General features: G+C 37.2%; 1 protein-coding gene across 4 annotated transcripts in view; it reads left to right on the forward strand.

Annotated features, from left to right (window-relative positions):
• Nucleotides 1-23737, forward strand: part of ANO6 (anoctamin 6) — a 247446-nt gene that overhangs the window by 130686 nt on the left and 93023 nt on the right. For all 4 annotated transcript variants that reach the window (XM_011967396.1, XM_011967385.1, XM_011967376.1 and 1 more), the window contains one exon: nt 8490-8618. In XM_011967396.1, coding sequence (XP_011822786.1) covers nt 8490-8618 — 129 coding nt within the window. The remainder of the gene's footprint in view (nt 1-8489; nt 8619-23737) is intronic.

Below are 23737 nucleotides of genomic sequence, written 5' to 3' on the forward strand. Positions count from 1 at the left end.
CTGAAGAAAGAGTAAAAGCCTCTTATGTCCAAAACCAAAGCACTACTCCGTAATTTGAGAGAATTTCAACAGATTCAGTTAATCTGGTTGCCCAATCCAAAGCATGTTAGAAGCAGCAGGTAATAGGGTAATACAACACCTATTAAAGACAGGTCAATTGATAGCTAAAAGAAGTCATCCCTGATCATCTGAGTAACAACAGAGAGAAGAAGCAAGATGCGGGTGGAAGTTTCTGATGATTATAAGCTGTGTGAATGCACCCAACACAGGTAGTAATCAATAAAAAACTGCTACCTGTTAAGGTAGAGAATACCATTGTGAAAGCTCACATTTATTGAGCTTTGACTATATTCCAGGTTTTGTGCCATTGCCTTGCGTGTATCATCTCACTTAATCTTCACAATAACCCTGCCTTTCTATGATTTTCCCGTTTTACAAATGAGTCAATTTAGTTTTAAAGAGATACAATATACACACAAAGGCACGTGGCTAGTTGTACGTGGCACAGTTAAGATTTGAAGCTAGTAGCTGTGCCAGATACCAAAGTCTGTGTTCTTTATTCTCATTTTGGACTCTCTTCATTTACCTGCTAAATAATAATAGCTTATATTCAATATCCTCTTTTAAGAGAGTTTTGTAAGGTTTTATTTATTTACTATCTATAGTCAGCTGAAAACATTTTTGCCCCACTGTGTTTTTGTTTTTTTTGAGACGGAGTTTCGCTCTCGTTGCCCAGGCTGGAGTGCAACGGTGTGATCTCAGCTCACCACAACCTCTGCTTCCCAGGTTCAAGCAATTCTCCTGCATCAGCCTCCCAAGTATCTGTGATTACAGGCATGCGCCAGCACGCCCGGCTAATTTTGTACTTATAGTAGAGATGGAGTTTCTCCATGTTGAGGCTGGTCTCGAACTCCTGACCTCAGGTGATCCACCCGCCTCGGCCTCCTAAAGTGCTGGGATTACAAGCGTGAGCCACCGTGCCCAGCCTGCACCACTGTTTTAAATGAGACATTTTTTTTTTAAATTGTGTTTTGGAAACATCTGTGCATACCTGTTTCCACACCACAAAGATCAGCCATTCTTGTAAACTGCTTCTTGAGTTAAAGGAAGAAAAGTAATAGCTACATAAAACATGAATCAACTGGTAGGAATTGTTACAATCCTTTGCTTTGCTGGGCACTAGGTACTCTGATTTGTTTTTCTTCCTCTAGCTTTGAATGAAGTTGCAAACATTGATTTCCAGAGCAGTCATCTGAGATCATGGCCCAGGGGTACATGTGACATAACCGGTTGACTAAGGAGTTACAGATGATGACAGCACTCTTGTGTAGCTGAAAAGCTAAAAATAGCCCAGGGCAGTTCCAAGACTGGAAATGGAAACCTACTGTAAAAGATGAGTTCACCAAAGAAATTGTACCAGGAGAAACCCTTAGATGACTTTCAAACACATGTCACTATGTGAGTGACAGATTGTAACATTAAGGGAAGCTGCAGAAGAATTATCTGAGAACCTAGTAAAGAACCCAAGACTTCCTACTTTGGTTGTGCCCCCAGTTACACCTTATTTATCTTCTTCATCTCAGCTTCAGTCTAGGTAGCTATAACTGAAAATTTGAGGGACTGCTAACCTGACACAGCTGTCTACTAACTTGACACAAGTCACCTGTGAGACAGGTGACTTAGATAAGGGGGGCAATTCACAACTATCGATTTTGTGACTGGGAACCACCAGTATTTGTGAGTTGTGACCAGTTTTGTGGTCTAAGAACAAAACATAGATAAGCTAAAGATAGTTGAAGTATAGTTAATTAAGAAGACTCAGAGGATGGGTGGAAGGGAACATACAGTTACAAAGTCAAGCTACATTTGTTGTTCCGTAAAACTAAGGATCTTCAAGTTTGTGGACAGAACATTGTAAAAGTTCATTAAATCATAAAGAATCTGGTTGTAGCAATATTATTTTGGTTCCAACTGATTCCAGAATATAAGATTGGAGATATTTCTTTAAAAGTTCGGAAATGTAATTCAGGACAACTCTCTTGTCTACGTGGAAAACCTACAGATCATTCCTCCTTAGGAGATGGTACAAACTGAAAATGTTCACAGGGTCAAAAAAGCTTGAAGTAAGCATGGCTGGATATTAAATCCACAGTGGATATTAAAGCAAGATGCCTTGAGGATATTGGAACCTTAAGAGGTTAACCTCTAGGAGGATAATCATTCACTCTCACAAATGTCCTCTTTTACCACCTGTCTTATTATATCTATCTGTTGAAATGCTTTATTGGGAATATCTTAAAGTTTGATCTCTCTTAAGAGACCTCTCCTAAGAAAAATCTTTCTTTTACCAGCATTACCACTTCCAGATGAGAACAGTGCAAATGGATGATGGTTTCTTCTAGAAAAGGGGAGTGTAAAAACAACCACTATAGGCATTTTCACATTTTTTTGTTTTTGTTTATTGACTATTTATTGTTCTCCTTTTCTGCAGATCACCTTTAAGGAAGGCTAAATTGAGATTTTTAAAATGGTCAAAAGTCTGGGAAAACAGGAAAGTGAAATATATATACATATATATATATATATATATATAGTCATGCTAATGAAAATTACAATTATAACTCTGGGTTTAAGAAAAAGATTCAGTAAGAGTACTCTACCCCATAAGAAGGCTGCTAACTCAGCATCTTCTACCCTTGTTAATTAATCATGTTTAAGGAAGTTTTATTTTAAATGTCATTTCAAAGTTGTTTTCATATTTCCTCTACCCTTTTTCAGAAATTTTAACAATACTGAAAATCCTATGAGAACTCCATTTGATAAAAGTACTGCTTCCTTGGCATGAACTACAGGGAAATATTTAATACTCATTATGCTCAAGGCATTGCGCCTTCATCCTCACCAGGGTCTAAAATGTTCTATTCTAATGAAAGAACTCTAGAGTTTAACACAGGCAAACGGAAACAGAGGTAAAATCAGGAAGCCATTGATATGTGAACATTCCCTTGCATACAAAGCATTTCATGGCACAATCTAATGGTGTTTATAAGTGAACTACGTCTATCCTTGATGAGAAATGACTGAAAATAACAAGTTCAGCTGTTTCAGAACTAGTTATAGCCGTTTACTTATATAAAACACAAGACTATTTTTTAGGAATTTCTACATCAGTTTTAACTTGCAACAGAAATTATTTGTATACCAAATAAGTAGTATGTTTTGAATCTAAAGAAATGTATGGGTCAAAATACACAATTGATAACTTGGTAGTTATTCAGGCGGCATGTAAATTATAATGGAAAGTCAGTCGGCGGGTTGGTGCCCTTCTAAAATTAGCATGCCACATTCCAGTTGAGTGTCCACATTATAGAAAACATGTTCACCTTGCTAAACCCAGGGCTGCCTGACGGTGCCCTGAAATATTTCTCCCTCTTCCTTTCAGGACTAATTTAGTAAAAATGAACTCTTTTAAGGTCACTATATACATCATTCCCTATTTTCTTTTTCATGACCACAACCCCAGATTGTGCTGGGACACCATCCACTCCTAGCAGCTGCTGCCCCTTCTGAAGCTGGCTTATTCAGCCACCTGTTCAAATGGATACCAGGGTTCAGAGTGGCTATAAATCACACCGTTTCTGTGTTTGGATTGCTTGGTGCAAGCACCATCCAGGGATACATAGGAACCCCTCATAACCAGTCTCTCCATAACTCATGTTGAGTGCTTACATTTGAAGAGATATTTGGTGCCCTCCCCCACTTACCGGTCTTCTCTTAGCAGACAGGAGTCCCAGACTGAGCCACGTGGAATCATATAGGCCTAGTCTGTATTGCCCTTTACCCCCACCTGTTCAGTTACCTGTGTGGTTTTTAGGATTTCATCAGTAAGAAGACCCAAGACAATCTACTGAAAAGTATTTAATAAGATTGTTCGATTAAGTGAAAGATAGTAATAAGCACTCCACAAAAAAAAAAAGAGCATTTCATTTGGGCAGTATCCATAACAAAGTTAGAGCTCTCTAGTTAAAAGGTGTACAAGAAAAAAAATACATATTTTGACTATCATAATGGGAAAAGTAGAAAACTCTGAAGTCAAATGAGGGTGGAGCAAAGCACTATACCCTCTGGTGGATGTGTTGATTTTATAAATATTTTGGATGACAGTTTAGCAACCTATGTATCAAAAGCTTTTAAAAAGACTGTGCCACTTAAAATCTGCTTCTGGAATTTAGTAATTGAACATGTGCACAGATACATATGTACAAATATGCTCATTGCAGCAGTGTTTATAAAGGCAGAAAATTGGAAACTACTTCTGTGCTCATCAGTGGAGGAACTGTTTTACTAAATTATATTGCAGCTATTACACATGTTGTAGAGCTTTCTATAAAGCTAGCAAATGTCTATAATAGATGTTTATAAAACAGTATGTATAATATGGTATCATTTTGGTTAGTGTATTTGTGTGCTCTTGCATGCATGTATGTCCATCTAAGAGTGAAAGGATGTAATCCAAAATTTTAAGAAACTTAGCTCATGTCTAGGAGATGGGATTACATATGACTTTTATTTTTTTCTGTATTTTTTTGTATCTTCAGAATTTTTTTGTGTTGAGGATATATTTTATCAGAAAAAAAAATTTATTCTAAGAAAAAAATAAACCTGAGCCCCTGAGTTCTCAGCAGAGAACTCAAGGTGAACAAGCAAGACCTGGCGACTAACCTTCAGAAGCTAATAGTGTGGTTAACAGGGCAGGAAGCAGACCGTGTGATTTGTACAAAAATCATTCTGGGCCATTCCTGAGTACACCTTGATCGTCAGAGAGTCACAACCAAAGGATGTTCTTGGAACATCCTGACACATTTGACTCTAAAACAGACTTGGAGTCCAAGCTTCAGGATGTATTTTCCTCCTTGAATAGGCTCCTTTTCCACTGTGCTGCTTTGCTGTCAACACATTCCTGAATGCCTGGTCTGGTCAAAAACAAGCTCACTTACTCCCTACAGTACACACCATTTACTGAGCTGACTTCCTGTGTGGCTCCCCTGTGTGTCCAGAGTTACTAATATGTTACTTCCTTTCCTTCCCACCCCGGCTTCCGCAGTACTTGTCTTTCCACCTTCGGAAGTCAGCCTTCCATACCTGCAGTTCTTGGCACTTCTTTGGCTCAATTATTACTGTGTTTTTCTTGAACTTTGCAGTTTGCGTTTTGATCAAAATGAAGAAAATTTGACCTAGTGTCTTCTATCTCTGCAATATTTTTGCACCATTTTGTTGGTGGGGGGAAGAACGTTCTACTTATTACTCATGCCTTGACTCTGATGCCTGAACTCTGCTACAGTCAGGAAAAACACTTAGGAATATGTATCATTCATAACTGCATGGCATGTAAATAAAATTTTTTATGTTTCATATTTTGTGAAATCTAAATTTACATAAAGGCTTCTGCTTCTAATATTTTGTTTCCCTAGCACTTACCATGTACCTGGATTCACAATTTACTGAAAAATAGAAGATCCCATATTTTTACTTTAGTAGTTGTCTATTATTATAGTTTTTTCCCTTTGTGTTCTTCTTGGAATTAACTACTTTTTCTTCTCTTAAAAATTGTAGAGAGCCACGTGTTTTTTCCATATTTGCACATCAGTTACACTTCAAATTATGTGAATGTTTTGATATTTATTTTTCGTAGCGTAACCCTTCAACTTTATTGTTAGACAGTAAACCTTTCTTGCATCCTGCAGGGCATAAAGTTTGAGAGACTATTAACCCAAATGAACCTGGAATACTCTCCAATCTCATAGTAAATGACAACCATATCATAGGCTATTTGGAAATTCCGATACAGTAAGACAATCTCACTTGCTGTCCAAGGCAAGTTTCAAACACCCTTACACATAAACAAGAATTTGAGCAAAGATCCTAATCTGACTGCTTTTATTCAGATCTTAGACAAATAATTTAACTTCAGCATTTTTAACTATCTTTATTTTTATCTTTATCTTTATTCAGATCTTGGACAAATAATTTAACTTCAGCATTTTAACTATCTGTTTTTATTTAGGCCAGTTCCCTTATTTGTTACATATTCTTTCCATGCTAGTGATTAGTTTCTCCCTTTTCTCCGTTGTGTAGTAGAATGTCTTCTGCCAAGAGATAGGAAACCTGGATTTCACAGCAGTAGAGACTGGCACTCTTTTCTCTGGTATTGCATTCTAATAGTACCATATTGGAGTTTGACATATTTATTTCACACAGGCAAATGTTGCCAAGTTAATGGGGTTTTCCTCCAAATAAAAGGCCATGGTCTTGCATCACACATGGGAGGTTTGCATATGCAAACCAGATTATCTGCGTGCTAACTGCCAGCCTGTTCCACTGTGCAAGGGAAGGGTGCCTGGAGCCATGTACAGATGTGGTTCTCATTCCAGGCCTAATTCTTCAGAACTTCAGTGAGCTCATGCTGGACTCCACCAGAGGCAACAGAATGTGGGCTACAGAGAACAAGTTGCTTTTTGTATACTTTTCAGATGTTGCAATGATGACCAGGTTTTCCTGACTATATTCCACTGGACCCCACTTCCCCTTTGTTCTTCTGAGAATTATAGATAGATATTTTTTCTCCATGCACAACGTTCCTCTAGCAATAGCCCTGGTTGTCACCCATAGTATAGTCCTCATTGAAAGTAAGAGAAATTGGGCCGGGCGCGGTGGCTCAAGCCTGTAATACCAGCACTTTGGGAGGCCGAGACGGGCAGATCACGAGGTCAGGAGATCGAGACCATCCTGGCTAACACGGTGAAACCGCGTCTCTACTAAAAAATACAAAAAACTAGCCGGGCGAGGTGGCGGGCGCCTGTAGCCCCAGCTAATGTAGTCCCAGCTACTCGGGAGGCTGAGGCAGGAGAATGGCGCAAACCCAGGGGGCGGAGCTTGCAGTGAGCTGAGATCCGGCCTCTGCCCTCCAGCCTGGGCGACAGAGCAAGACTCCGTCTCAAAAAAAAAAAAAAAAAAAAAAAGTAAGAGAAATTGAATGGACCTAAAGGACTCTGTGGCTGAAATGAAAAAGACAGGGCTCAGCATTTTCATATAGTTTTAAATACTCTTGAAGTTTATTGGTTTGAAATAACTGAAATTGCAAATTATAAGAATTGGATAGTGGTATCAGCCTAAGACATCGATGTGTCTTTGTTTTCCTAGCCCTTTGTTGCCCTGGATGGGAAAGGTCTCACGGCAGAGTCACACTGTGCTTAGAATTCCAGGTTATATGCACTGGATGAAGGTGCATTGAGATGGGTTACATCAGCAGCATTCATTCTGCTGGTGAAATACCTGCTAGTTAGGAACTTAAAATACTGGTGATAAACCTTCATGTGTACAACAGTGGAAAAGGGGAAAGGAATGATAAATATCACATTTCATATAAGTATCAAAAAATAAATGTTCTCAAAAGTGTGAAGAAAAGGAGAAAGTGGTGTGTGGTAAAATTGCGTAGCTTCTGTGCTAATTGATACTGAATGCAGAGGAGAATTAATCACATTTAATGAACATAATGTACAAGTTATACACCAAATGATTGCAAAATGAAATCTCCTTATTAGTTTTTAATGAATCATAGAAAACTTTTCAGTATCACTTAGTTAAAAAGCAGTCGATTCTTAACAAAATTAACATGAGCATTCTGACAAGCTGTGTGAGAACACAAATTCAAATCATTCCTTGGAGTAAATTAGAACAATTCTATCCAACTCCATATGCTAATAGGTATTTTTGTATTTGGTTTCTGTTCTGCCATCATTTCTTTTTAAACCATAAGGATTTTAAGCTCTAAACTAAAGGCATCTGTGTTTTGTTGTTGCTGGTTCTTTTGGTTTTTAAAAATTTGTTTGCTAGGAATCAGGGACATCATTTGTAGATTAGGGGACAAACACCAATGACTAGTGCAGCTTTTGTTTATATGGAAGAATCTTTTGGCATTTGTTTGAAGTTATCCCATGATATCTTCTATAAAGCGGTGAGGTAGGTCCAAAAAGAAATCATGAAAAATGGTAAAAGTTTAGAAAATAAGACCTAAGAAGGATGAGATTTTCATCAACAGTTTTTTTGTCTTAGATTTTTCGTCTCGTTAAATAAACTTCACTCCCTTGGATAGGCAGTTTTGTTTACTATGTTCGTTTTTGACCTTGATATGCCTTTGCTGCTTAATGTGGAAATAATTCTGGGATGATTGTGTTACATACGTAATATTGATATGTTCTCATGAGTTTATAGAATAATATTGTACTGTTCAATTCAAAGACTTCGTTCACCAAGAATACACCGTGTTTGCCATGTCATAGTCATAGTGGCCATGACTGCTTGGTAAGCTGACTAGTAGTGGATGTATTTCTCTTTCACAATAAACCTATTAAAGCTTGAAAATTAACACTTACAAATCAGCACTTTTTCAAAAAAGTATATATTACAATTTGTTTTTCTGTTTTACACAGGAAGAATTTAATGGAAAATCTGACTCCCTCTTTTTTAATGATGGTCAGCGAAGAATTGACTTTGTTCTAGTGTATGAGGATGAAAGTAGAAAAGAGACCAGTAAAAAGGGTACAAATGAAAAACAAAGGGTAAGTTTTAATGCTATTTTCCTTTCTTTTTATTTCTTATATTGTAAAATGAAAAAACTGCTATTTTGTATAATAAAGTGAAACTGGTGTTGAAATATCATACACAAAACATAGTTTCATATTTTCTCTGCTCATGTTCTCTCAAAGCATATTAACGAAACGTTTTTTAAATTTGAATCAGGCTTTCTCAGGCTCTTAACCTCATTTGGTTTCACAGCTGAAAGCAGACTTTCTTTCAAGGAATTGGACTTTCTATTGTACAGAAGAGATTTACCTTAAGCATGCCTGGCTGTTCAACTAGGTGGGATAGGAAGCTAATGATTAATAATGACTAGTGTAATAACAACTAGCTTTCAATGTGTGCTCACTCAGGTATTGTACATGCATTTTGCATACATGTTCTCCTTTCATACAGTATGAAGTGGGTTCTATAATCACACCATTTTATGGATGATAGAGATGACCCTTAGGTTAGATGAGTATACAAGGTCATGGACTCTGGTCTGGTTCAAACTGTCTTGAATGTGGAAACTCTGCTCTTGACCTCGCATTTTTTTCTGTTACCTCCCTCCCCTCCCTTTCATTCATTGCATTGCCAGTCAAGCTGCTCTCTTCTTTCCTTTGCACCAAGCTTTTTAAGGTAAAGGGCCTCTTTATCTCAGGATGTTAAACAGTAGGGCAGGGTGATAAACAACTCCCTGGAACTTTTTTACTTGTACCCAAACTGCTTTAAACTAAAACAGACTGAAAAGGAGTGCATATGTATATTACTTTCACTCACTTGAGAAATCATTCCTCATCCTTTTTTTCCTCCCCTGTTCTTCACATACATGCTATCACTGACACACACACACACAAATTTAATTGTCCCTGTCTGGACTGTCTCCTTGAAATATGCCAACTTTAAATCTATTGATTTTTGCCCAGTCTTTTTTATCAAGTGATAAAACCTTTTAAAAAATGAAGTAATCAGTACTGTTTAATTAATCTGTTTGTTTCAGAGGGGGTTAAGTTTGGCATTTTATATTTGCATGGTGGAATAGAACGAGCCCAGACTTTGGAACCTCACCTTCAAGTTATAATTCTGCCACTCTATGGGAGTAATTCTAGTTGTAACAAACAAGCCCCCAGATGACAGGGGATTAACGCAAATACAGAGTGTTTATTGTTCACATGAAAGTCAAATGTAGCATCCCTGTTTGGCACATAGTTTGGGGTTGGGCCTCTGTCCTTTGCAGTTGTCAAGAAACCCAAGCCTGACAGAAGCTCTGCCATATTCCATAGGTAGACTCCTGGGTCATCGTGAGCATCAACTTAGATAAATGGTAGATAAGATGAAGAAAGTACTCATGCTTCTTTACCACTTTGGCCTCAAAGTAACTACATCAGTTGTGCTCACGTGCTACTGCTCAGAACTCAGAGAGTGGAAAGTGTCGTTTCTGGCTGGGTAGCTATGTGACTTAGGCAAATTTTCAAATCAACTTTTTTTTTTCTTTTTTACATTTGCCATCTCTAAAATCAGTTGGATCTTACAAATGCTGTATCATAATTTCATTGTTAAATTTTTTCTTATTAATACATAAAATATTGGCTCACCATACAATCAATGGCATCTTAGATTCAGGAAAATAGGATCCTAATACTTAGTTTATATAATTATGGTTAAGATTAAATAAAATAGCATATATAGATGTTACATAATTTTTTAGCATTGTTAGATCATAAATTTTAATTCTTGTATCTTCCCTTTTTATTTGGGATTTTCTTAAAATAATGCCCTGATATGAGAAGGCATGACTTTTCTGTTATTATACAATTTTATCACTAAAGTAAAGCAGCTTAGGGTACTTTCATTTTCCTGTGGACACTAAGATATATTCTATGCAGTCATAGTCACCATCATCAAATATTCATTAAGCATCCATATGCCAATGGATCTGGATTGAGCACTATATAAAGTAAGTTAAACAGATCTAATCCATTAAAGTATAAAAGAAACAGTTCTTATTTTAGACAGGAGCTTTACTGCCATGGTGAAGGGCCCTAGGGCTGCTTACATTATTAATCAGTTCTGCATTTGCTTGAGACAGAAACATAGGTCCCAAGGTAACTCTCGTAAATCAGGAGGAAAAAAATCATCATTAATTTTGGCAATCCTTGAACTCATGGATTGATACACCTTGATGTTCATTTTTATAAGCTGTGCTTTGAAGTGTTTTCAGACTGTATTTGCACATACTACTTAGTTTATATATACTTCACCGAAATTCAAAGCTTAACTTTGGAATCACGTTTTTCTTCATTGGAAAAATGTTTGTGAGTTCCATTGTACTGCTTGTCAGGCCTTATTGAGGATTTAGGACAATACCAAGGAAAGGCCATTCAAAATCCTGTTTTCTTTGAAAGAAAAAAACTTATATGTAAACCATATTGATTTCCTAAAGCAACCTCAAGGTTGACTCCACCAGAGTTTATCTAAAGGATATTATTAAACACTTTGTAGGGCTGGAGAAAGATAGAAGTGATGGGGCTACAAACACCAAAAACATAGAGTATTTAAAAGGATATATCATCCTTTGAACAAAAAGAAAATAGTTTTCTAGCCAAACCTTCAAATATCATGTAACCTGGGCCACTCTTATTACCAAAAACACTTAAACGCAACACCTTCCTTTAAAAAGCATAAACCATTTACCTTTAGATTTTACCTGAGGATGATTATAAGTTGCTTCAGCAACAAACAGTCATTTACCCTGTACTGGGCCTGACACAGAATGTTTGAATGTTTTAAATCACAAATAACAGGAAAACCAAACTCAAAATGTCTTAAATGCTAAAAGGAAATAATTATTTTCTCTTTTAAGTAGTCTGGAGATACAGCCATTTCTGGATTCGTTTATTGGCTTAATGAAGTTATTCCGTCCTCCCGCTCTGCCATCCTCAATATGTTGGCTCTTAAATTGTCTTCCCTTGATTTCAAGATGGCTGCTGCAACTCCAGGTAGCCAGAGGCAGAGAGAAGGAATGCCCTTTCTCAGGGCTGTTTTTTAAGAGGGAAGAAAGCTCCTCTAGAAGGGCCCTTTGCAGATTTCCTTTCACAATTCATTGTCTGTTACAAGTCTCTTCCTAAATCAACTACTGGCAACATGAATGGAATTATCGTCATTAGCATAGACTAGACAAGATTGGTATTTCGTCTCTTGAGTCACCTGATCACAGAATACCTAAAGAACAAGCAGGCTTTTCTTAATAATAAAGAAGGGAGAGTGGCTGTTCCGTAGGCAGCCAGCAGTATCTGGCACAGTAGATGATTAAATATATCTAAATATGTTTGATCCATATTGTAAAGAGCAAAGAAGTTTTACATAAAACAAATTCCCATATATTTCTCCAACTTCTCTTGCTCAGTTTTGTTAGTAATTGCTGCATTCTTCCAGAACGGCTAACAATTGGCAGAACTGATCTTTTGAATTTTGTTTTGTCTGATGCTTGCCTTCAAACTGATGTGTTAGTGACCAAGTAATGGTACAATTCAGATGAGGGTGAAGATGGGGAAGAGGTCTAGGTAGCACAAAAACAGTGGGAGCAATCCTGAATTTGATTTTTTTATTTACTTTTTAAATAATTAGTTATCCATTCCTAAAAGTTAATGGAAAATTTATGTCCTTGAAGTTGAAAAGTTTATATATGGAAGTATATATTTGTATTTCATATCTGACCTTAAGAATTCTTTAGTGTGTGGCAAAAGGATCTGGCCAATAGAGACTGTAGGATAAAGAACTTTTTAAAAATGAGTGAACAAAGTTACAGTTATATAATTATAATTCAATTCAAACTTTCAAATACTGTGAGACAACTAATTGGTTATGGAGCCTGTGAGCTTCTAAAAACTGTTATCCATTATTTTGGATGAATCATCATGAGACCAAAACAGTTTTCCTAGAGTCTGGACGAGATCTCTTGGGAAATGTTTAAAAGCTTACCAAAAAGTTTTACTATGGTGAACATGATATATCACTCCTTTTATTGAGATCTACTATTCTTTAAATAAAGCTTTATAATATAGGTTGAGCATCCTAAATCCAAAATGCACCAAAATGCAAAGCTTTTTGAGTGCTGACTTGACGTTCAAAGAAATGCTTAGTGGATCATTTTGGATTTTCAGATGTGGGATGCTCAGGTGGTAAGTATAATGCAAATATTCTAATTTCTTAAAAAGTCCAAACTTAGAAATGCTTCTAGTTCCAAACATTTCAGATAAGAGATATTCAACCTGTAATGTCCATGAAGATCTGGTACATTTTTATTAACTTTTCCCAATTATTTAAAAATTTTGTTACTATTGTCAGAGGCATTTTAAATGCAGTTATGATTTACTGTGTGTAAAAGAAGTCTATTGATTTTTATAAGTGCCAAGAACCTTGATAAGCTCTTTTTAGTTTAGTAGTTTCTAATACTATTTTCTCAAATGAAGACCATATTGTCTACAAATGATGACAGTTTTGGTCTTTCTTTGCCATATTTATTCTTTTTCTTGTCTGAGTGCAGTGGCTATTGCCTCTTGAACAAAACCAATACACATAGTAGTCACGATTGTATTGTTCCTGATTTTAATGGGAATGTTTCTAAAATTTCACTATTAAATATTACACTTGCCATACATTTTTGATAAACTTCTTTTAAAAAGCTAAAGGAGTTCCCCTTTAGTCCTAGATTGCTAAGCATTTTTATAATAACTGGGTTCTAAAGTTTATCAAATGCTTTTTCTTGTATCTATTGAGGTGATCATATGACTTGATTCCTCATTAAGTCTTATGCATATTAAGTATTTGGTTACTTTTGCCTAATAAGATAGTATTCTAACTGATAGTATAACTCAAGGCATTCATTTATTAGCTTTAATATGCAATGTGTACTTTTTATAGTTATTAGCACCCTACTTATTTATGTTAATACTACATTAAATTTTTCTGTCTATGGTCACAAGTTGCTTAATGGTGTTTCAGTCAACAATATACCACATATACCATAATGTCCCTTAAGATTATAACACAGCTGAAAAATTCCTGTTGCCTAGTGACATCATAGCTGTCTTAATAGTGTAGTGCAATGCATTACTCCCATGTCTGTGGTGATGCTGGTACAAACAAACCTATTGGGCTGGGCTGCTAGTCATATAAAAACATAGCACATACAATCATGTATACAATCAGAATACTTGTTAATGGTAATAAATGACTATGTTACTGGTTTATGTGTTTACTATAACTATAGTATATTTTAAAAGTATACTTTTTATAATTATTTTAGAGTATATTCCTACTTATAAATAAAAAAAGAAAGTTAACTGTAAAACAGCCTCAGGCAGGTACTTCAGGAGGTATTCCAAAAGAAGGCACTGTTATCACAGGAGATGACAGCTCTATTTCTGTTATTGCCCCTGAAGACCTTCCATTGAGACGAGATGTGGAGGTGGAAGACAGTGATACTGATGATCCTGACCCTGTGTAGGCCTGGCTAATGTGTGTATTGATGTCTTAGTGTTCAACAAAAAAGTTTAAAAAGTTAAAAATTAAAGATAGAAAAATATTTGAGATAGAATAAGGATATAAAGAAAGAATTTGTGTACAGCTATAGTGTGTTTGTGTTTTAAGCTAAATGAGCAGTGTTATAAGGTCTACAGTGGTGCACATAATGTCTTAGGCCTTCAGGTTCAGTCACCACTCACTCGCTAACTCACCCACAGCAACTTCCAGGCCTGCAAGCTCCATTCCTGATAAGTGCCCTAAACTGGTATACCATCTTTAAAATGTTTTATACAGTAGTTTTACTGTAGCTTTTCTATATTTAAATACACAAATACTTACCATGGTGTTACAGCTGCCAACGGTATTCAGCTTAGTCGCATGCAGTGCAGGTTTGTAGCCTAAGAGCGGCAGGCCATTCCATATACCCTAGGTGTATGGTAGGCTACACCTTCTAGGTTTGTGTATGTTCATATGTACACTCTATGGTGTTCATACAAAGATGAAATCACATTCTCAGAACGTATCCTGTTGTTAAGCAATGCATGAATGAATTTATAATTTATTAAATAGTATTCGATGCTTACATATTGAGTGTAAAAGAAAGTTGAATTCATGAAGTAGATAGTAGAATAGTGATTACCAGGGGCTGGAGGTGAGAGGATGTTGGGGAGATGTTGGTCAAAGGATACAAAATTTTAGTTAGATACGAGGGATAAGATTAGGAGAACTATTGTACAGCTGATTCTAGTTGATAATATATTCTTGAAAATTGCTAAGGAGTAGATTTTAAGTGTTTTTACCACAAAAGTTTGTGACGTGTAAATGCATATGTTAATCAGCTTGATATTGGCTTCCATTATATATTCATATTTTAAAACAACATGTTGTACATGATACACAATTTTTATTTATCAATTAAAATAAATATAAATGTTAGGAGGGAAGTGAAAAAAAGTATTTAAGGTCACCTGTGGAAATATATCAAGAATGAAAGTAATTAAAGACTAAATCAGGGTAAAAGAGAGATAAAAGCCAGAAAAATAAAATGAAGCCATGTGTCAGAGTAATAAAATGATTTATTATCAACCATAAGTTCTTGTTCAAAAGTTAGAGATCAGCTGCAAATTTGCCTCTCAACTTCCTAGTTGCCAAAGAATACAAGAGGATTTTATTAATAACAGAAAGTTTCAACACAATAAAAACAAAACTGGTTGTTCCAAAGTAACATAGTATTCTGGTAGGAAAGATCCTCCTGAGAAAAATTTGTCTCCTGGATCCTCATAAAGAAGAAAGCATGATTGCATAGACTAAAAATTGACTTACCTTCTTCAAATTGAAGAAATAAAGGGATAGCAGAATGTGGGGGGCACTATGAGGAATCAGAACAGCATGGAAAGTTTGCCTGGGAATGACATTTGCAACAGGTAGTTGATGAATTGGAAACATGAGCCTCATGTTAGGATAGGCTCAGTAAGAGATATGGCAGCCAGTGCTGGGTGGTTTTACTTCCCAGCTAACTTTTGGCAGGTATTCTGTCTTTTGTTTTAGGGAGTGAAGTCAGATCTGTCTTTAGCTCATAAATATTTTAGACTAAAGTGGGGAGGTCTTTATATTTTTATCTTTTCCCTTGCTTTACAGCCTGCTTGTTTATACTAAGATTGTAGGTAAGAAGGGATAAATTAAATTAGAATCAGCAGTTTCAAATTACATCTACGAAATGTGTTGCTGGTATAAGCACATTTGGTTTTATTTTTGAGTATCATCACCAAGAGCAATGAATTCAATTCTTGCTTCTCATTTCCAAAATGGGAAGTATCTCTGGGCTGAAACCTTAAAAACAGAGAGGACAATGAAATTCTAAAAGTAAGACCTGATTATTCTATTTTATCCTACCGAGGAGTTAACACGTTCACAAAGACATAGAAAGGAGAAAACCCTTTTTCTGATTGCTCCTCCTGAGGTCTGGCTGTAAGCTGAATGAAGAGGCTGTCATTTACCTGGTACCAGCAGGGCAAATGTGTCACCTTTTAAAAAGATCATCTGTAAAGGAGTACAGCAGGATTGGCAAAAATCAGCTATACCAAATTCTCTCATAAAACAGACTTGACAGGGATAAATAATCACAAAAGAATAGCTGTGTGCACCTGTGCATGCATATATGCACAGAAAAGGTGTGTCCTAGAAAACAGGATTTCCTAAACCTGTCCTGTGAGAAGTCACCTGGGTAGCTTGTTAAAAATAGATTGTCCAGGCCCTATCCCATACATGCTGAGTCAGTACCTACCTCCAGGAGAGGGGCTCAAGAATCTGCATTTTAAATAAGCTCTCCAAAGTTGTTCCTGTAAGCAGATAAGTTTGGAAAACACTTTACTGAAAAACTTTATTGTACACTTAACTAATACAATAGTTATCTTGGCAGTGAATTATGGGTGTTTATTTTTTCTTCTCTGAAAATTTGTTTTCTGTGTTACTCAGAATGAGCATTTCTTTCTTTTGTGATATTGATTTAAAAGTCATATTTGGAAGTGAACTTCAGCTAAATATTCACTCCATCCTGTGTTTATCATTTAAAATGCTCGTCTGTTTTTTGTCCCCTAGTGAACATACATTACTCAGTTGAGTAAATTCTTCATCAGATCAGTCCACTAACATTAAATGTTTTTTTTGCCAACACGTGAATTTAAATTAAGTTCCAATTAAATAATGTATTCTGCTTACCAAACCTTCTGGAGAACATGACATATAACTAATAACTGGCACTTACAGTAATCAGACTAATTTTTTTTTTCACAAATTAAGTACCTATGACTTATTTCTCTTGCATCTTTGTAGGTTAAAAAAAGATTGGCAAGTTGAAAATACAATGACAGCACCATCAATACTTTGCCTGACAAAGCTCTAAGAATATTTGAAATCAATCTATTCATATATTTCATTAATCCCAACTGATTTCTACTTTATCATCACAGTATATTCATTAATTTTACTACTTAGACATTGCAATCTCTGCTTTTTACACTGAAAATGGTGGGTAATAGAAAGAAAATGGTAGATATTTGTGTTTACACTCAGTACTATTACTGTGTAATTCACAAGTAAGTCCTTCACAACAATGACTTTACTAAGCCAAATGAGATGTGTAATGTGTAATCCAGGGTGCGTAGGGATAGAAAGCTTCCTTAATTATGCCAGTCTGTCCTTTGTGATTTTGATTGCTTTATTCTTTATTTCCCTGACAGCTTTATTAACCTCTCAAAAGAGGTATGAATAAGATACCCATTTCTGGAGTGTGGCAGGTGCTTTTGTCCTTTTCCACGTTGAACCGCCAGTACCATTCTCCACCATCAGTAATAGAATCACATGCATCTTTTTGTGATGTACATAGGTCCTCAGTGATTGCAGTCACTTTGGCTTTACTAGAATTCTAGTAGGTTAAAAAATAAAATTTGGTTCCAATGCAAATGAATTTGCTCCCCTAGAGATACAGACATTTACAACACAGTTTAATTTATGACTAGCCTTTTTTTTTTAAAGTCATGAGCCTAGTTTAAACATTTTGTACTGCCAAATAGAGATCATAGACTATCAGTTTAGGTTCTTATATATAAGGTTTCCAGTAAGAGACACAGATAATTTTTACTTTAAAATTGTGTGGCCTCGGATATTCATTTATTCAGCAAATATTTATTGAGCAATGGCTATGTCAGCCAATATGCAATATTAATTATCTTTCATTTTTAACATGGAAGACAGCTCTACCCTAATTTTTTAAATGTCAAGAACACTGTTACTTATCCAAGTGTAAATTCTACAGTGAAGTAAAGATGATTTCATATTAAAGAGACTTAAGCAGTCTCTTCTTAAGTAAGCAGTCCTTTCCTGATATGTGCCTGTTTGACAAATATAGCACATATGCTAATTTACTTTAGCTACCCAACAAACCAAGAAAACTCGTTTGATCAATTTTTTAAATATTCCACTAGTTATTTGTGAATTGCCATGCCAAAGGAAAATAACAAGAACTGTCTTCTTAAAGTAACACGAAGGTGATATATTAATGTGTTTAAGCAAATAAAAATGTCCTATCCTTGATTCAACTGTTTAAGTATTTATAGTTGGTGGTAAAAAGAGGGCATTATAAACCAACTCCAAGGTCTACCAATTATCCTGAGAGAAATCAGGTAAATATCTCCGGAGTTTTTTATAAAGAGCTAAAATAGAATGCAACCTTTCTGGAGGGCAGTACAGCAATATATATTAAAGAACTTAAAATTGAATACACTCTTTAACAATTTTACTTTTAGGACCTTATCCTGAGGAAATAATAATGGATGCACAAAGATTTTTCATAATAGCAAAAAGGTAGAAACCACCTAAATATCCAACCATTTGAAATTAGTTAAATAAATAATGGTACACCTCTCTGAGAGAATATTATCAAGCTCTTAAAATGAGATTGAAGGGAAGTATTTCTAATGTTTTCTGCATCTATGATATTATATGTGCTATGCATTCTCACCAGCAACCTTATATATAGAAATGAGGCAGAAGAGATAAAAAGATATGTTCACATCCTTCAGAGAATGAAAAGATAGATATCCATCAGATATCAAAGAAGGTAGCCTGAAGATCAGGATAGCCAAGTGGTGTAGAAGAGTCAAGAAGGGGGAGTCTAGGTGACTCTCATAAAATGGTGTACTGGTGTCCCACTGCAGGGTTCCCATATTCATTAATTTTATGAGTTCCCATAAAATGAGTTCCCATATGAGTTCCCATAAAATGGTGTACTGGTGTCCCACTGCAGGGATGAAGGGTCACTGGGTGCATGGTGTAGAGGCAGAGTGAGTGGGGTTGCCTGTTTTGTTAGACATTTGATATTTAAAACAGAGATGAGCCTCTAAGCCCTGCGTAATAGAGAGAATTTCTTTTTTTTTTTTTGAAGGAATAAGGGAAGTCGAGCAAGTTGAAAGGCAGAGAGAAGGTAATGGTGATGGCTGACATATCTACAGTGCTTATCATATGCCAAGCATCATGCTGAGTGCTTTATGCCCATGATCACTCTTAATCCTTAAAACAATCCCAAAATGAAGCTATTTCTTCCCTTCTGTTTTTTAGATGAAACTGCTGATGCTTATAGAGCTGATTATTTGCCCAGACATCACAGAGCTAGTAAATGGCAGAGCCAGGATTTCAATTTTGACTCAGAATCTAACCACTATGCCCAGGAGTAACAGGAAAACCAAAACTGCAAGAACTACAGGGGCTATTTGTTAGAACAAAATCTGAGAAGAGAGAGTCCCTTGAAGGTGATGAGTTGTAGCCTCAGTTTAGAAACTCCACCAAGAAGGTACATGTCTGACTTGCACTATTAAGCATGTTGCATTCATAGCTGATACAGCTGATACAACCCAGACAGAAATATTTTGTGTTTGGTATGTCTGACGTAACTGCCCTCATGTGGGGCTGGCTCATTCTGGGCTCTCTAAGCCTCATTTCTTTTGTCATCTGGTAATTCAAATTCTGAAGCGTCCAGGAATCACTTCATGCTGTGGATGTCCCTGTGCTATCTATCTGGTGTTGGTGTACTGCAGAATTAAGCTGCATCTCTCTTTCTACACCATGTCCTGTAATACCCATAAGTAAAAGAACATGGAAAATATGGGGGGCTCAGAACAAAGGAGCCCAGTTGCTGCACTGCAGCAATTTATACTCCCTAGTTCATTCTGGCGTAACAGGCAGTCATCGATCCACCATTCACTCAGTTTATTCATTCATTAGACATTTATTGCATGCTTACTCTGTTATAGGCTTGTTTTAAGTCTTAATGATACCAAGATTAAAAGACATGTCTGAAGTGAGGGCAGTAATTGAACAGCAGGCAGGGCCATGGGAGGATTTAATGTTCTTAAGACTGGGAAACATTTAAGGTGTTTTTTGGCAGAGGAGTAAAAGCAATGAAGAGAAAAATGGGAGGTATTGCCAAAGTAAGCTCAAGAAGAGAGATGAAAGGATGGACTTCTGACACCAAGAAGAGAGGTGGTGCCCAGCTGTTCATAGGTAGAAAGAAAGAGACTGGCAGGAGTTTCCAGTGGGTGGCTGCCCTTTTCTGTGTAAGGAAGCAGGTGAGGTCACCTGCAGAGCATGCTGGGCTGGAAGTTAGGTAATGAGTGCAAGGAGCACCTTAAATGTTTGGAACAGCTCCCTAGTGGATAGCTAGGGGCCAAGAAGGAGACAGGCCAACTGCGATGGGAATCATGAATTTATAATAAGGCCATTGAACACAGTTACATGGTTTTTTTTCCTACCAGCACTTAATTGTTAAAGCACCCATCAAGCCACTGGAGAAGACCCTCTTCTGACTGATTCTCCTACTCTTCTAATGAAGACATTTGTCTCCAAGAGCTAAAATTCTTGGGCCTGAGCTTTCACATGCTAACTGAAATTCATGACTGAATTTTAGAGGATACCAAAGACACAGGCATGGATCCTGCTATGACCTGCTAGTGAGACCATCTGGGTTGCCCTTTGTACAGCCTCAGAGTGAGTCATCTCCCCTGAAGGAAAGAATGTCACGGTGCCGGTCCTTTTCCCTCCCTCTACTGTACCATGTTTTAGGTTTTGGGCTAACATGTTTTCCCTAGTTTGTGGCCTCTCTGTTAGTCAGGATTCTTGCTTACCGGTATCAGAAATGAACTGTAATTTAAGCATATCAAGAGTTTATCAGAAAAATGTTAGAGAACTCACAGATTCTCCTGAAGGGTTAGATAAATAAGCTTAGAGATACGCAGCCAGAAGCAGTACCTTAAATTCTGCTGCAGGAGAAAAAGCACAGTTGCTGTCCTGAGCACAGGGCTGCTGCCAGCACCGCTGGTACCACTGACTAGCAGTGGCTATGGGAAGCTCCTGCCATAACCTCTACCATTTCTGGAACTGGCATTTGCTCTCTTAGCCACCGCAGAATGTATTCTGCTGGGCCTGGCTGCTTTGCATCACTAGCATTCAGTTTGGAGCCTGGAGCCAGGTAGTCTGGTTGGCAGGGCCTAGCTCAAGTGCCAGTAGCTGAATTTCATGGGAGACCAGGAAAAGGAGTGTCTGTGTTTTTATCTGCTATAGTGGATGTGGGCTCTGGTAGGAGTTTAAAATGAGTGGCCATAAAGAATGACAGATGTCCATTACAGTGCCAGGAAGCACGTGAATAAATGTTTCAGTCATTCTGTATTGGGAGAAAGTCTTAGGTCACTGGACACTAAGTTTCTCTATAATTCCTCTGTAACAGACTAATTTAAATTCTTCTTTCGGTCTCTAGCACTTTGCAGGATGCCTGCAAAATAGAACGCACTCAAGAAATGTTTGTAAATGAACTAATGCTTGTTGAGTATATTCTTTCAACAAATATGTGTTAGGTATTGTATTGGTTCTTACATTGCTATAAGGAACTACCTGAGACTGGGTAATTTATAAAGAAAAGAGGTTTCATTGGCTCACTTCTGCAGGCTGTACAGGAAGCATGGCTGGGGAGGCCTCAGGAAACTTCCAATCATGGCAGAGGAGGAAGGCACATCTTACATGTCTGAAGCGGGAGGATAAGAGCAAAGGGGAGATGCTACACACTTTTAAATAGCCAGATCCCGTGAGAACTCACTATCACGAGAACAGCAAGGGGGGAAATCCGCCCCCATGGTCCAGTCACCCCCCATCAGGCCCCTCTCCTAACATTGGGGATTACAGTTCGACATGACATTTGGACAAAGACACAAATCAAAACCATGTCGGGCATATACTGATGAACACTGTCTGTGGGATGAAAATGCTTTACCCAGTAATAAAGAGGTAATCAATCAGAAATAAGGACTGGGCTCCTATATAAGAATCACAGTGTGAGTATTAGGATTTAGAGGGAAGAAGTACTGCTTAGATAAGAAGTAGAATGAATCTGAGTCAACTTTCAAGTTCAAGTTGGGAATATGGTGGGTCAGAGGTAGAAAGTGCTGAAGAACTTCTCAGGATGAATTGCAGAGATGGTGGGGATGGGGACACCCAGAGGGAACAGTCATTTGCGGGGAGCAGAGTAGGAGAGCTGTACCTGAAACTCTCCTTACCACTATCTGAGTGGGGCATTTCTAGGCCATTTGCTTGTTTATAGGGAAGTTATACCACTTGCTGGTTTCCTCTGCTACTCTATTGTACGTTCAAATTGCAGCAAACAGTTAAATGTACTATATCTGTACAACTCTTAGAACAGTGTCTGGCATGTTTTAAGTACTGTACAACCATTTATTAATGATATAAAAACAAAGCAATATCCTTTTTCTGATACTTCTACACAATACATCAGGGATTCCACTTGGACTCAAATTTAGCCAAATACCAAGTATATTCTTTTAATTTTTGACCTTTGATCTTTTTCCTGCAGCTTCACCTACTTCTAGTTAATGGGATGTTTTTTATGTTCTAGGCCCTGTGCATAGCACAGCAGCTCATCCCCACTCTGTCCCTTTAGAGTGGGCAGATCATGAGTACTGCTCCCTGGGTAAAGTGCCTGACTGCCAGATCCACTAGATGATCTCGACCTGGACCTAGCAGTTCCTCTCTATCTTGTTAACTGCTGTGCTAAATACTCCACCCAGCTTTTTCAGCTGTCTTCAGTGTAAGGCTTGCTCCAAGTTACCTTTCGTCACTATTGTAAATGAAAATTCTACTTCATGTGCTTTACGTAGTTTAAATCATATCTTCACAAGACCCTAAAAAGGAAACAAGTGGGTTTTCTTAATTCTACAGATGAAGAAAATGAAGCATGAGGAGTTTAATTTTCTTGTCATGGGTCATGGAGCTGACAAATAATAAATTCAGATTTCGAACCCAGGAAGTGTGGTTACAGAGCTCATCTTAGTCCATTTTGTGCTGCTGCAACAGAATTCCACAGACTAATTTATAAAGAACAGAAATTGATTGGCTCACAGTTCTGTAGGCTGAGAAGTCTGAGATCAAGGGGGCTGGCATCTGGTGAGGACTTTCTTGCAGTGTCACCCCCACAGTGGTGGGGGAGAGAGAGGTGGTGGGGAGAAACAAAAATGGGGCAGGGGGTTAGAAACAAAAGGGGGCCAAACTTTTATAAGGAGCCCATTCCATGCTAATGAAACCCCTCCTGTGACAATGTCATTAATTTGTTAAGTCTGCCCTTGTGACCTGATCACCCCTCAGTGGGCCCCACCTCTCAACACTGTTGCATTGGGGATTCAGTTTCTAACATGATTTTGGGGGGACATATTTAAGCCATAGCAAAGCTTGTGTTCTTAACCTCTGTGTCTACTCATTTTCTTCATTTCACAAAGCAGTATAAACTATTTTGTCATGAAAAACATTCTTTTTAAAAGGTCAAACAAGTCTCCATCTTTGCATGCTTCCCTTACAACTTTGGGCGCAGCTTGGCAAAAGCCTAGGCATCTAAAATTTAATATCGATAAGTGTAGCAAATTCTGTTATCTTTTGAAATGGCTATGTAATATAGATTTAGTTCACTATTTTTATAGATTTAGACATTTATAGCTTCACAAACATCTCAGTCTTGCAGACAGAAAAAAATTCTCTGAAT

Source organism: Mandrillus leucophaeus, unplaced genomic scaffold (assembly GCF_000951045.1).
Source record: "Mandrillus leucophaeus isolate KB7577 unplaced genomic scaffold, Mleu.le_1.0 Scaffold1197, whole genome shotgun sequence".
In the NCBI taxonomy this organism is placed as follows: domain Eukaryota; kingdom Metazoa; phylum Chordata; class Mammalia; order Primates; family Cercopithecidae; genus Mandrillus; species Mandrillus leucophaeus.